Here is a 12,277-nt window from a genome sequence, read left to right on the forward strand (position 1 = left end):
GACAGTAATGTCCCTGCTCCGCATATAAATGGTGTACATATACTCAGAAATATAATTCTTTATTGCTGTAGTATTTTTATATCTCACCATCGAGTTTTATTTTTGCGTAATGCAATGCATATGCACTTTCTTTATACATATATTTGGGAACGTTGCTAACCACTTGTAAGGGAGCTATGATGTTTTTGTTCCAAAGTTAAGTAAAACTAATTATACTATTTGTAAACCGACGGGCACATAAACGCAAACACGACGTGCGGCCCATTACCAGACGGTATAGCCATGCCAATGCTGACACACCTTGGTGATGAGGGGGTAAGCTATCCGACGCATATTTTCAATTTATCGTTGAAGTCCATCCACATTGCCGAACAATGGAAAACGGCAAGGATACTTCCGCTTTTAAAGCCTGGGAAACCAGGTAACGAGTTGTATCGACCGAAATCACTCCTTTCGCTATTAGGGGAACATAAATTACGGACTGAACCAGGAAAAACCCCATCATAGGACGGTGCTCGTGGCACTCGACCTTCCTTCTTGTCTAAAAAGATGGACTTCAAATTATCTGAATGGTCGGCAAGCATCGGTACAATTTAGGAACGAAACTTCAAAGTCTAATATAATTAAACAGGGGTGTCACTGGGTGGTTTCCATCCACGATTCCGTTTTACTGATTTCTACATATCAAAGCACCCTTCCACACCAGAAGGAGTTACCATTATTTCCTACGCCGGCGACTGCACGACAATGACAACAGGACCTGGCCCTCCAAAAAATGAGTTAGTTTATAGAATAAATCGCTATCTCCCCTGTATTTCTGGTTTCTTCGCCTCGCGCGACCTGGCACTATCACCGACCATATCCAGGGCCACTCTGTTTAGGACGTGGAAGGAACAGATGACGCAAATATTAGACTTCACGTCGATGGTGTTACGTTATCGAATGTCAGTCACCTAAATATCTTAGGGGTAACGTTCCATAACAAAATCACCTTCAAGTCACATGTCACCCGAAATTGTATCCAAAGTACAATGCCGCAACAAAATTCTCAAGTTGCTTACCGGCAGTACTTAGGGAAAAGATAAGGGAACGTTGCTAGCCACTTGCAAAGCATTTGGCCGGCCGCTCATCTGCTACGCGGCATCAGTTTGGTGGCATAGTCTTAAAAACAAACACTGGAAAAAGCTGCAGGCCTGCTAGCCTGCTGCGCTCAGAACTGTCACGGGATGTTTTCTTATGACCCCTGGCAGCATTATATAGTAAGGCAAAAGATCTCAAAATTAAAGGGCATAACGAAATGCTGAAGGGACATTTTTTGCTTAGTCACAAACCAAGAAACTCTAGCAAACAACTGCTTGATCTAGCCCCGCCTCCAAGAGGGTTAAGGAAACATCTCCATAAGATGAGATCAGGCACCTACATACCAAGGAGCCCTAAGCAAAATTCATAAAGAATCAGTAAACGCTTTTGTTGGGTCGCGGCCAGTGTACCACGTTATCAATATACACTATCTTATCCTTGCAGAAGAAGAAAGCATACCACCAAGGGAGACCCGAAGCTCTCTTTGGCTTTGGACATCTGCCCACAGTTGGGCTATAAGCACATTGGTTGGAGGATAAGCATTTTGATACCCCTTCTCGAAACAAAATTGGGCATAATCAAAAGTTGGCGGGACCTATACTATTATTTTTTTTGGGGGGAATGTTTTTTTTGGCAGAAATACACTCGAACCGCTTATCAAACCATTGTCGAAAGACGACGCCGTTAAGTAAAAATACTAAACATTTGTTTCTAAAGTACTTTGAACTGGATACCAAAAATTTCGTTATAGTAAAACGGCACATTACCTATTTACCGCGGCAGTCGCTTTGGCCTATATTTACTTCTTTAATAAACAAATTGCAAAATATTAGCTTCGTGCTTTGCTAAAAAAGGTACTAGATTTAAGGGCCGTATGCAGCTGTTAAGAAAACCAAAAATTCCATATAAAATGACAGCCAAGAAATGCTCAAGAAAAATTTTATGAGTGAAATTTTCTGTTGCAGTACGCAGCTCTGAAGAAATTTAATACATTTTCTACTACTATTTTCTAAAGATTTTTTTAGAAAAAGTGTACACGTAAACTCTTTCTTTGCCAAGAAATAAATGGTTGTGCATTATTTCTTGAAGAAAAAGTGACATTTAGACTTTCAAAAATACTATCGACTGACTTTTTATCAGTGAGTTTTTTTGTTCATAATTTTGCTTTACAGAATCAGAATTTCAAAGTTTACGCAATTTCTTGTGTACATTTTAAAACTCACAGTTAGCGAATAAGGCCCCAGGAATGGACAACACAGCAAAAGCCCTCAAGCGTCAGAAGCGCATATTGCACTTTTCCAGCGAGGAAAAGCGCAACCTTATTTCAACCGTCAAATCAAAAAATCGGATTTGGAATATCGGCGATCCGCTGCATTCAAATAAAAATGCAGTGGATCAGGCGTGGAATGAGATAGGTTCTACGCTTGGTAAATCGGGTAAGTATGTATAATACGTTGTATATTCATACCAATTTGAAAACTTATAGTATTTTTATTTAGTGGAAGAGTGCAAAGCTGCGTGGGTGAGCTTGAGGGAAAGCTACCGCTACCGGGCGAAGGCCACGAACAAATTTAAGAGTGGAAGTGCCGGTGGGGAGCAGCTCAGTGAGCCATATTTTAATGAGGATATCGATTGGGAGTTTGCGGAGGAGATGTCCTTCCTGCCAAATGTATCCGAAAAGAGAAGGTACATATACACACAATATCATTAAATTTTAAGTAATCATATTCAATTTCCTTTTCTTTGCAGAACTTTCATTACCAGTGATGATTCCCAAAATGAGGAAGCGAGTACATCAAAACGCCCTGGTTCTCAATATGAATATGTAAGTTTATGTTTATACATACGTATGTATCTTCTATATTATAAATAAATAGCTATTGGTGCCGAGAAGAAAGATGCGGTGGGTTCTTCAATTTAGGAACGCAACATCTAAGAAGAGAAGTAGTTCCAATAGTATCCTATGCAGACAACCAAATCTTCAGAAACCCTATTCACGACGGGGAATAAGCAGATTAATGACGAACTAGATATACACATCGACGGTACTAGGTTACCGATAGTCACCCAACGCAAGATCCTTGGTGTGACATTCGATGGTGGCCTCTGCTTCCACGAACATGACACCGCAGTCGCCTCTAAAGTACAAAGTCGCAACAAAATTCTCAAGTCCCTTGCTGGCAGCATCTGGGGTAAAGGCAAAGAAACGTTGCTGAGTACATATAAAGCAATTAGCCAATGTAGTCGCCTGTCAAAATACCGCACCCAAAACTGCAACTGCAAAGACGATAATCATCAAAGAGCGCATTGAAATGTTCACACACAGCATCTAATGAATTGTCATCAACCCGGATATCCAGGTCGACAATTATTAGACACTGCTCCGCCTCCCAGGAACGTGACAAAACATCTCCGCAAGTATATGAAGGAAGCCCGACAACTTGTGCCTCCACCGCCGTTTGACAAATTGAAACATTCGAGACTCGCAAGCTTATCCATGATAAAAAAAATTGGAAGAGTTGCGCCCGGTGAACATCGTTATTGGTGGAGTTATCCGGAACGGCAAACGGTAGCCTACTACCGAGGGAGGCGCGCATCTTTCTGATTCAACTTCGTTCTCTATACTGTAGTAGAACAAACGCCTACTTATCCAGAATCAACCCGGACATGTCCGATATGTGTATAGCCTGCGATGAGTCCCCACATGACAAACCACTTTTTTATTGCGATGTGGACCAACAGATCTAACGACTCACTCTCTATGGCCCAACCCTGTCGAAACAGCTGTTTTCCTTGAACTATGATTGATGATCTTGATGAAAACCTATAAGTGGTGGTGGTTTTGCATGAACGGGGGCGAATAACAACAACATGCGGTGGATGGGATGCTAAGCAGGGGTAGAGATAGGAGCAGTGATAGAGGGAGAGGTAGGTTTACAGGTAGATGTAGGGGCGGAGATAGAGGTAGGCAACTCCCAATTCAGCAGGTTCTCAGCTACCGGAGTTACTCGGAATTTTTTTTTCCTGACCAAGGGCTGTCGTCATGGTATAACCCCGTTTAACCCAGTACACAACACTCCAAAGTTGTCCTCAATGGAGCAGCACCTCGCAACGGGACTGCTCCTTACCCTCCTCCTCCGGGAAGGCATTGAGGCTAACCCCGGTCCACGGGATGGTACTGCTGCATTTGTAAGAAAAAATGCGATGACAACCTTATTGAACGGGGCGAAGCACCGCTACAACAACAACAAGAACAGAGGTAGGTAAAGAGAAAGGGGTAGAAGTAGAGATATGGTTAAAGGAAGGGGTAGTATTAAAGGAGGGGTAGATGTAGGGTTAGTGTCAGTGATAGACGTGAGGGTAGAGGTAGGGGCACAAGCATTTATAATTGCTACGATTTTAGATAATACCAATACTGATTTGCTAATTATTGTTTATTCATAGACTCCCACACCACCGAAACGTTCCCGTTTAGCTAGCCAGCCCCAAAATCAGGAAATATGGCAGAAGTTCGATGACCTTTTGGAAAAACAAGGCAATGCGTTGAAGTTGCGGGAATCTGAGTCGGAGTCTCCATTTAAGGAAGCTTTTGCAGGCTTCGAATTTCTACTGAAGCAGCTTCCGATGAAGGTAGCTGATGAAGCATGCTGCAACTTTATGTACACGCTGTTACAAAAAGTTGGCGCGGAAAGGGAAAAGTCTTCCTAGACCTATTAATTCATAAGCCAGTTCAAACTAAATAATTATTTATTTAGTTCAAACTAAAGAACTATTTTCATATATCGACGGCTGAGTGGAACAACAATTTATTTGGAATGCCGATTCGAAAATGCCACAAAAACGTACCTAAAATGCAAACTTTTGAAGAGCGTCTTCTTCCAAACTTTTTTTCAAGAATGCCCAATGTTAGAAGTTGTATCAACAAAGCTCTATCTCAGTTGAAAATATCTTTTATCGAGATTTGCCGTTTCCGAAAAAAATTCTTAGAGAGTTCTTCAATAAAATTTTGAAATAGTTTTGAAGCGCTTTGGAATCGGTAGTAAAGATAGGGAAAACCTCCACTCAGCCGGGGAATCATAAAAATAGTTCTCTACTTTAAGTTTTTATATACCTTCATAAACTATCAATCAACAGGATAGGATAAAAATTTAAAATGGTTTTAGTCTTATATTTATTTATGAGTTTGTTGCGTTTTTTTCCGTACAAGTTTTGTGGTAATTCTAATTTGATGACGGGCTTTCAAACTCTGTTTAACTTTTCTGAACTCTGTGTAAGTTTTGAAATTTTTATTTATACATATCTGTTATATTCCGCTATACTTTAAATGAAAATTATTGAAAACTCATAAATAAATATAAGTTTCGAATAAAACCATTTTTAATTTTGAAACTATTCAGTTGATCGGCAGTGTAAAGTTCGTAATATTGATAAGTTAATAAACGTAAACGCGAAAGTTATGTTATGAATTCATTTACTAATTTATTTAAATTTATGTTTTTATGCAGGTTTTTTGAGAGCAGCTGCACTAGTGACCTAGAAAATTGAATCTACTTTAAGTTTAGAACGGCGCACAAAGTTTCAAAAAACAACTATTACCTTCAGGTGCTGATGATTGCAATTGGACTACAAAACTGCATACTCAAAAAGCTCTTAAAAATCTGAGGTTGATTCTATTTTCTTGGTCGCCAGTATTTATGCGGTTTTTTACATAAATTATGTTATTAATGAAAATTATATAAAAACAAAAGAAAAATTGCAAATAATTCCATTTTTATCCTTTTCTAATGTTGGTCTGTCGGAAAGAATTTGAGTTGTTTTGGAACGATTTTCCGTCATCCCTTGTCAATTTGGTTTGGAGACAAGCCGGTTTCGGCGTTGTGCCATCTTCAGTGTCAATTTTCGTTCTGTGCCATCTGCGTTACGTTGAATGCTTTTATAGTTTTCCATTCTACTGTAATGTTCTTTTTGGTATATCTGCTATATTTTAATATTGAGTAAATTTTTTCTGGGTAGGTTTTTTTTAAACAATTTATTGGGAAGCAATAAAATACTGAAAAAATTTATACTGATGATGAATTATGAGATTTATAAGTTAATTTACATATTCAAGCGTATATGAATGCATATTTAAACGTGCTTGCAAATGTGCATACATACATATCAGCGCTGGGAGATAAGGATTACGTGTGTAATTGATTGCACATACGATTACAGTAATCATAATTTCATAATACCTTTAAATATGTAAATTTACTTATTAATCACATAATTCTTTATCAGTATAACAATCTCGCGTGTAACTACTCCTACAAATAAAATTATGCTTATACAAAAGCCGCAACATTTTGCCACGGAACGGCTCCCTGTGCTGAATTCACGTATTCTTTTAAAACGTTACGCACATACTTTCCATAATCAGACGATCTTCCGCGATAAAATCTTGTTTCGTTTCGATTACTATCCCAATTTTCGGTTTCTCCTATAACCCACTCGCCATTGTTGGTTTCATACCCAGAAAATGTATCTGGACAGTACTCTTCTCGAACCTCGTTTAAGAGGAAATTGTGTAGCAAACAGCATGCTGACACTATTTCTTGGGCACGATCAGGAGAACAAAATAATATTTTGCGCAAACAAAGCCATTTTGTACTTAATATACCGAAAGCATTCTCAATGCATCTTCGAGCTCGGCTGAGGCGGTAGTTAAATATCCGCTCTTCTGTTGTGAGCGTTTTTTGAGCAAATGGCTTGATTATTCTCTTACCCAGCGGGAAGGCATCGTCCGCTACGATGAAATGCGGCACTTTCTTTCCATCTATTAGGGTGTCGGCAGGAAATGGTAATTGATCACTTAGTACCTTCGAACCAAATGTCGAATTCTTAAAAATGTTCGAGTCGCCTTCACTGCCGTAAGCGCCCACATCTATGTGCGTAAACTTATACGACGCATCGCAAGAAGCCAAAAGAACGATTGAATGAAATCCCTGTTTGGAAAATAAAACATTTGTTATTCAAGTTGATCAACATAGGAATTACGTACATACACCTGCGAGCACCAAAACAATTCACACATAGTTTGTCAGTTATAAAGATTTATTAATATATAAATAATAAATGCCAAAGTCAAGCTCTAAGCAAAGCGTTCTATGTGGGACGGGCCTAATGCAATTCCCCACAAATTTGCATTCAACCCGTTTTTGATTGCGTTTCCAATTCCGATGCGTTCGAAACCGGTTGGCGGTCGGTGAAGGCAAATGCGTGTGGGATTGCATGAAGTCCGATTTACAATATACGAGTATAATATATACAACGAGTATTTATGCCAATTTTAGAGTATGCGAGTTAATGGCTACTCATATCCGTCGTTCTAACAACTCACAGACTGTTGTGCTTGCCATAACCGAATTATGTATGTACGTTTATTTGTGTTTAGCTTGTATGTTCATTTGTGTTTAACTTGCCTTGTAGTTATAGAAAATACTACCACTTTTCGGTGGCGCTCTAATTTGAATATGTTTGCCATCGATAGCTCCAATGCAATTAGGAAAATTCCATTTTTCTTTGTAGCCTTTGGCAACAGCTGTCATTGTTTCCTCATTGCATTCCGCTACTTGGCATTTTAAAGCTTTGCAAATAGCTTGCGAAACATGCGACACTATACTGCCAAAATGCTGCTTGCTTATTCTATAGCAAGAAGCTATGTGTCGACATAAATCTCCACTTGCAAAGTACCTATTATATTCAATTATTAATTATTTGTAAGAAAATTTCCTGATTTGAGCACACTTACTCCAAAACCATTGCTAGTTTAGCTTTCTCGCTGATGAAATCATTCGGTCTTGTATTTCGTTTACGCATCAGGAACGGTAGTAAAATTTCATAAAGCTTCTCAAAGGTAGCGGGAGTCATCCGGAAATTCTCTTGGAAAAGGGAAGGTGAGCTTTTTAGGTTTTTGAAGTCGGTTTCGAACCTACCCTTTTCATCTCTTTCTCGGAGGTACGGACTTACGCGACAGCTTGGAACTTTTTTGCTGCTCCTTGCACCTTCCATAAGAGCAAGCTCCGCGCCCGCCATAAAAACCCCTGTATTTAAAATGATAAGGAAATCATTCCTGTAACATAATGGAAGAAAAAAATTAGTGGAGTTGGCAGTAAACTTTAGTACACAAGAGCTGGGTCTATGTACCGGAATGACCTTGCTGCTATTTCATCATATCCCTGTTTAATCCGAGAAGCTTCATTTCTATGAGTGGATGTACGGACTAAACAGAGCAAACATTACTTAGTCGGAGTTTGAGCCTTCTTATTTTGTCATTCCGAAACTCCTGGCCACGAAGGGAGAAGTTGGACACGCAAAATACAAATACTTTTAGCACTTTCGCAATATAAAGAATATCACTGAACTTACCAAGTGCTCATGTCTTCAAATTGTCAGCTAACTTCCTCTTCAATGTAGATGTATTTATTTTATTTTGTTTTTCTTTAGTTTTTAATTAATTTATTTAAAAAGCGCACCCACTTCTTATTTATTTCATTCAATTAATTTCTTTCTCTATATTTTGCAACTCTTCTTCTTATACTATTGTTATTCACCATGCATCGTCAAATGTCAAAAATTCTTGCCTACTCCTATTTGAAGGCAAAAGAAATAATTCAAAAAATTTCTTGAGCATTTACTTTTTAACTGCGTACAGCCCTTTAATACTATTTCACAAAAGGGCCTCTTCTAGTCTTCCCCTTTCTCTCATCATTCGTGTTGTATGGGAGTTTTCAAAATGAGCTGTCACTACATATACCACCTTGTCGTTATTACATCATGGGTATAACCATTGTGAATACATACAAGTGAAGAATCTTTCTATTCCCCCATTTTCATACCTACGTGTCAAATAATAGCTGACAGGAGAACGTTTGTCGCGAATGGCCAGAGAATGCAAGAAAGGGTTGTTTTTTGCTCGGGGTTATGAAATTGAAGTGCCATGAATTGCTTATTTGTGTTTCAAAACAGCTTTTCTTTTAAATGTGTATACAGAAAATCAGACTACATATTAATATTAATTTCTAAAATCAAGTTAATACATTAAATGTGAACAGCCAGTTAAGCAAACATGTTAAAATATGTAAATAATGCAATATAACAGTCGTCTACAAAACTGTTTGAAAAACACTATTGAGCAAATGATTTAAGTAATCGTACAGCGATTTAACAGGTGATCGAGGCTGTTTACTTTTGTGAACGTTTTTGCCAAACTTTCGCCACTTGTATGAATTCACAATGGGTATAACTATCCAAACGGCATTAAATCGATCCTTTTCTGTGCCTTCGGAGTCTTCCAATGAAAAACAACGCTGTCCCTATGATGAACTGTCTCGAGATATCTCGAGTTTATCCCAGACTTTGAGCGCTTTAACACAGATAAGAATTAAAATAAAATAATCTAAAACAATTTTTTAAATTATTTTATTTTCAAGTTATAAATCTTTATTTAATTGCCTATTATTTCTCATTTTATTTAGTTCATTTAGTGACTCATTATTACAAGGACTCTTTCCTGACAATTTATTACAATCTAAGTCCTCAATACATAATTCTTCCAAAGACTTTACTCGACTCTGCGCCACGTATGCTTGTCCCTCCTCGAACACCAAAATATTTTGATGTCACTTCTACCGGACTGTATGTAATATTTGTTCCAAATATGAGCCAAATCGGGCATCATATGTCGCTTTCTATTTATATATGTATTATGTGTCCCAAATATGGACCAAATCGGACAACAAATATGATTTTTCTGAATATCTGGATCCTTGCGCCACCTAGCGGCGATTTTTTTCATAGGTCGCTTTCTATTCTTGTATGTATTATGTGTTACAAATATGAGGCAAATCGTACCACAAACACGATTTTTTGAATATCTCGATACTTGCGCCACCTAGCGGCGATTTTTTCATAGGTCGCTTTCTATTCATGTATGTATTATGTGTTCCAAATATGAACAAAATCGGACCAGGAATACGATTTTTTTAAATATTTCGATCAATGCGCCACCTATCGGAGTTTTTTTCTTATTATCGCATTTTCATCGGGTTCTGAACTATATTCCAAGTTTCAAGCTTGTAGTTTATCGGGAAGTTACTTAAACTCAATTACAAAATTCGAGCCGCCCAACCAGCCTGTCAAGTCAACCTAAATAAAACCGTTTAAAGAAGCTTTGCACCGACTTAAAGGATGCTCAAGATATATTTATGAAATTTGTTATCCATCTTTCCTTTTCAAAAAAGAGCCCCCTTACAAGAATCACAGAATCAGTTGAATACCACGCCCACTTTCAATATACCAATGAATAATACACATACAAATTCGCGATCCGTAGGGTTGCAGATTTTTTGCCATATACCTGGCTATGAAAAAATGTTGATTGTTCTGTATTGTGCGATCAATATGCCCGAAACATTGTCATATCCAGCTCAAAGTTTAAACAATAAAAGATCCCAAAGCTACATCGCTGTCACCCGATCGAAAACTACGGCACTAGATCGACCTTATTCGTAAATAGCATCGGAAAAATTGAATGTTAACCAAGTTCGCCGAAAGCTGCAAGGTTTCAAGCCCCGGTCAAATTCTGTCAGAATGAAGAGCGTGACCTGGTAACCAATTCTCATCAAATGCTTTCCTCTTAAGCGGATGCAGCGATAAAGCATACGATGAAGATGATAACATTCCACCCACTCTTCACAACAAATGTTACTATAGGCTATACTAGGACTGGTATCTATGGGCTGATAGAATACAATAGAAATGGGACCGTTGTTGTTGTTGTTGTAGCGATAAGGACACTCCCCGAAGGTCTTGGAGAGTTTTATCGAGTTGATGGTCCGTCTTGCCAAACAGCGTGCTACAACAGAGTTTTATGGTTATGAAGCTTTTTGTCTGGAATAAAGGAAACCATAAGTAACAGCGAAACAAACCAATTCAGGCAACACTACCTACAAAAATGCGATTAGTCTAGGATGAGTCCGGGATGATTCGCAAAAAATTTGCGCCTAGAGCCAGTTTTGATCTCTTTATATTGGTTGGAGTGATCCCTTTATTTGAACATGTCGTATGGGGAAACCAATTGTACTTGTCTATGCTTGAACGGACAGTTTCTCATTAAGCCCGTGCGGCAATTCTTAACGGTTTTATATCTTTTTGTATTGCTATTGTAGAAAAATAAAAATAAAATAAGTACTACGATAATGGACCGCATGGTACTAGTTTTTTAGGCTCGCTATAGCGCTCCGCATTTTTCTAAAATAATTCGCTTCAGTTCCATAAAATTTTGTTTATTTTACCCGTTTCGTTGCCGTGTTTTATATTCTTTCTTTAAAATGGCTACATAAGTTTTAAACTGAATAATCCCAACTGTACCCAAAAGGGCCTAAAGGAGGATAAATTACACCTCAATGCAGACCAAATAGGTCAATCGCAGACCAACTTCTTTAGAGACTAATTGCACAATTTCTTGCAGGGTAGATTGACTGTCTAGGGCGGAGGAAGGCGAGATTGTCTATACTCCCACGAAGAAGGGTATCAGCAAAACTTAGAAATTTGAGTAGAAAGAATCTACAAATTATTAGTGCTATACGGCTGTAGTTTAGGATATCGTAAGTACTTTGAATCTAGAGCCAGTATGGCTGACTTTCAGCAGGGTTACCTGAACATGGCAATTAACCGGAAAATTATTATTTGCGAGGTCCCTGAGTTCAGGCCCGTAGTACTATGTGATTGGTTCGTGTATCTCGGCATTGTACTGGTGTGGTGATATGAAAACTTGATAGATTGGACGGACCTAAGAAAGATGAAGCTAAGTGGGCTCCTTGCATCGACAATTTTCCCTTTTTTTCTCTTTCGTTTGCTTTTGGTGATCTTTAGTCGTATTACATTTTCTCCACAGTGCAGACATAGCATTATGGTCGAAGAAGTTTCAGTTAAAAAGGAAAGCTTAAATAAAAAAAAGTTACACGGAACTCACCTCGTCGATAAAGCGTCGTCAACAAATTGATCAATAAAGAGGTTGCGTAGAAAAGTAGTGAAATCATTGCGAAATATGTACTGCGTATGCCCAACAAAGTTAAGCTGATACAAAGTACTGACAAAACAAATGTATGAGCATGACCGACCATCTGTACTAGATACGAGTGAGTTACTTTATCCT

The 12,277-nt window shown here is 38.4% G+C and overlaps 2 protein-coding genes and 1 pseudogene across 4 annotated transcripts; 1 reads left to right on the forward strand and 2 right to left on the reverse strand.

Annotated features, from left to right (window-relative positions):
* Window positions 1-12,277, reverse strand: part of LOC137244740 (endoplasmic reticulum metallopeptidase 1-like) — a 31,902-nt pseudogene that overhangs the window by 6,065 nt on the left and 13,560 nt on the right.
* LOC137244742 (uncharacterized) lies at window positions 1,949-7,195 on the forward strand. The gene is made up of 5 exons (XM_067774181.1): window positions 1,949-2,219; window positions 2,306-2,516; window positions 2,580-2,766; window positions 2,830-2,905; window positions 4,525-7,195. Exons 2-5 carry the CDS (start codon window positions 2,327-2,329, stop codon window positions 4,786-4,788), a joined length of 717 nt encoding a protein of 238 aa, XP_067630282.1. The 5' UTR covers window positions 1,949-2,219; window positions 2,306-2,326; the 3' UTR covers window positions 4,789-7,195.
* LOC137244741 (putative nuclease HARBI1) lies at window positions 5,541-8,764 on the reverse strand. 3 transcript variants are annotated; one of them, XR_010951188.1, is made up of 5 exons: window positions 8,488-8,764; window positions 7,871-8,191; window positions 7,542-7,812; window positions 5,677-7,064; window positions 5,541-5,613 (listed from the first exon to the last, which is right to left on the reverse strand). XR_010951188.1 is itself a non-coding variant. In XM_067774180.1 (5 exons), exons 3-5 carry the CDS (start codon window positions 8,152-8,154, stop codon window positions 6,405-6,407), a joined length of 1,215 nt encoding a protein of 404 aa, XP_067630281.1. In that variant the 5' UTR covers window positions 8,155-8,191; window positions 8,266-8,404; window positions 8,488-8,763; the 3' UTR covers window positions 5,541-6,404. The 3 variants fall into 3 exon arrangements, 2 of the variants coding, with proteins under 2 accessions (XP_067630281.1, XP_067630280.1); XM_067774180.1 differs by adding an exon at window positions 8,266-8,404 and having other exon boundaries at window positions 5,541-7,064; window positions 8,488-8,763; XM_067774179.1 differs by having other exon boundaries at window positions 5,541-7,064.

The sequence above is a fragment of the Eurosta solidaginis genome, chromosome 3 (genome assembly GCF_040869045.1).
Source record: "Eurosta solidaginis isolate ZX-2024a chromosome 3, ASM4086904v1, whole genome shotgun sequence".
Classification (NCBI taxonomy): domain Eukaryota; kingdom Metazoa; phylum Arthropoda; class Insecta; order Diptera; family Tephritidae; genus Eurosta; species Eurosta solidaginis.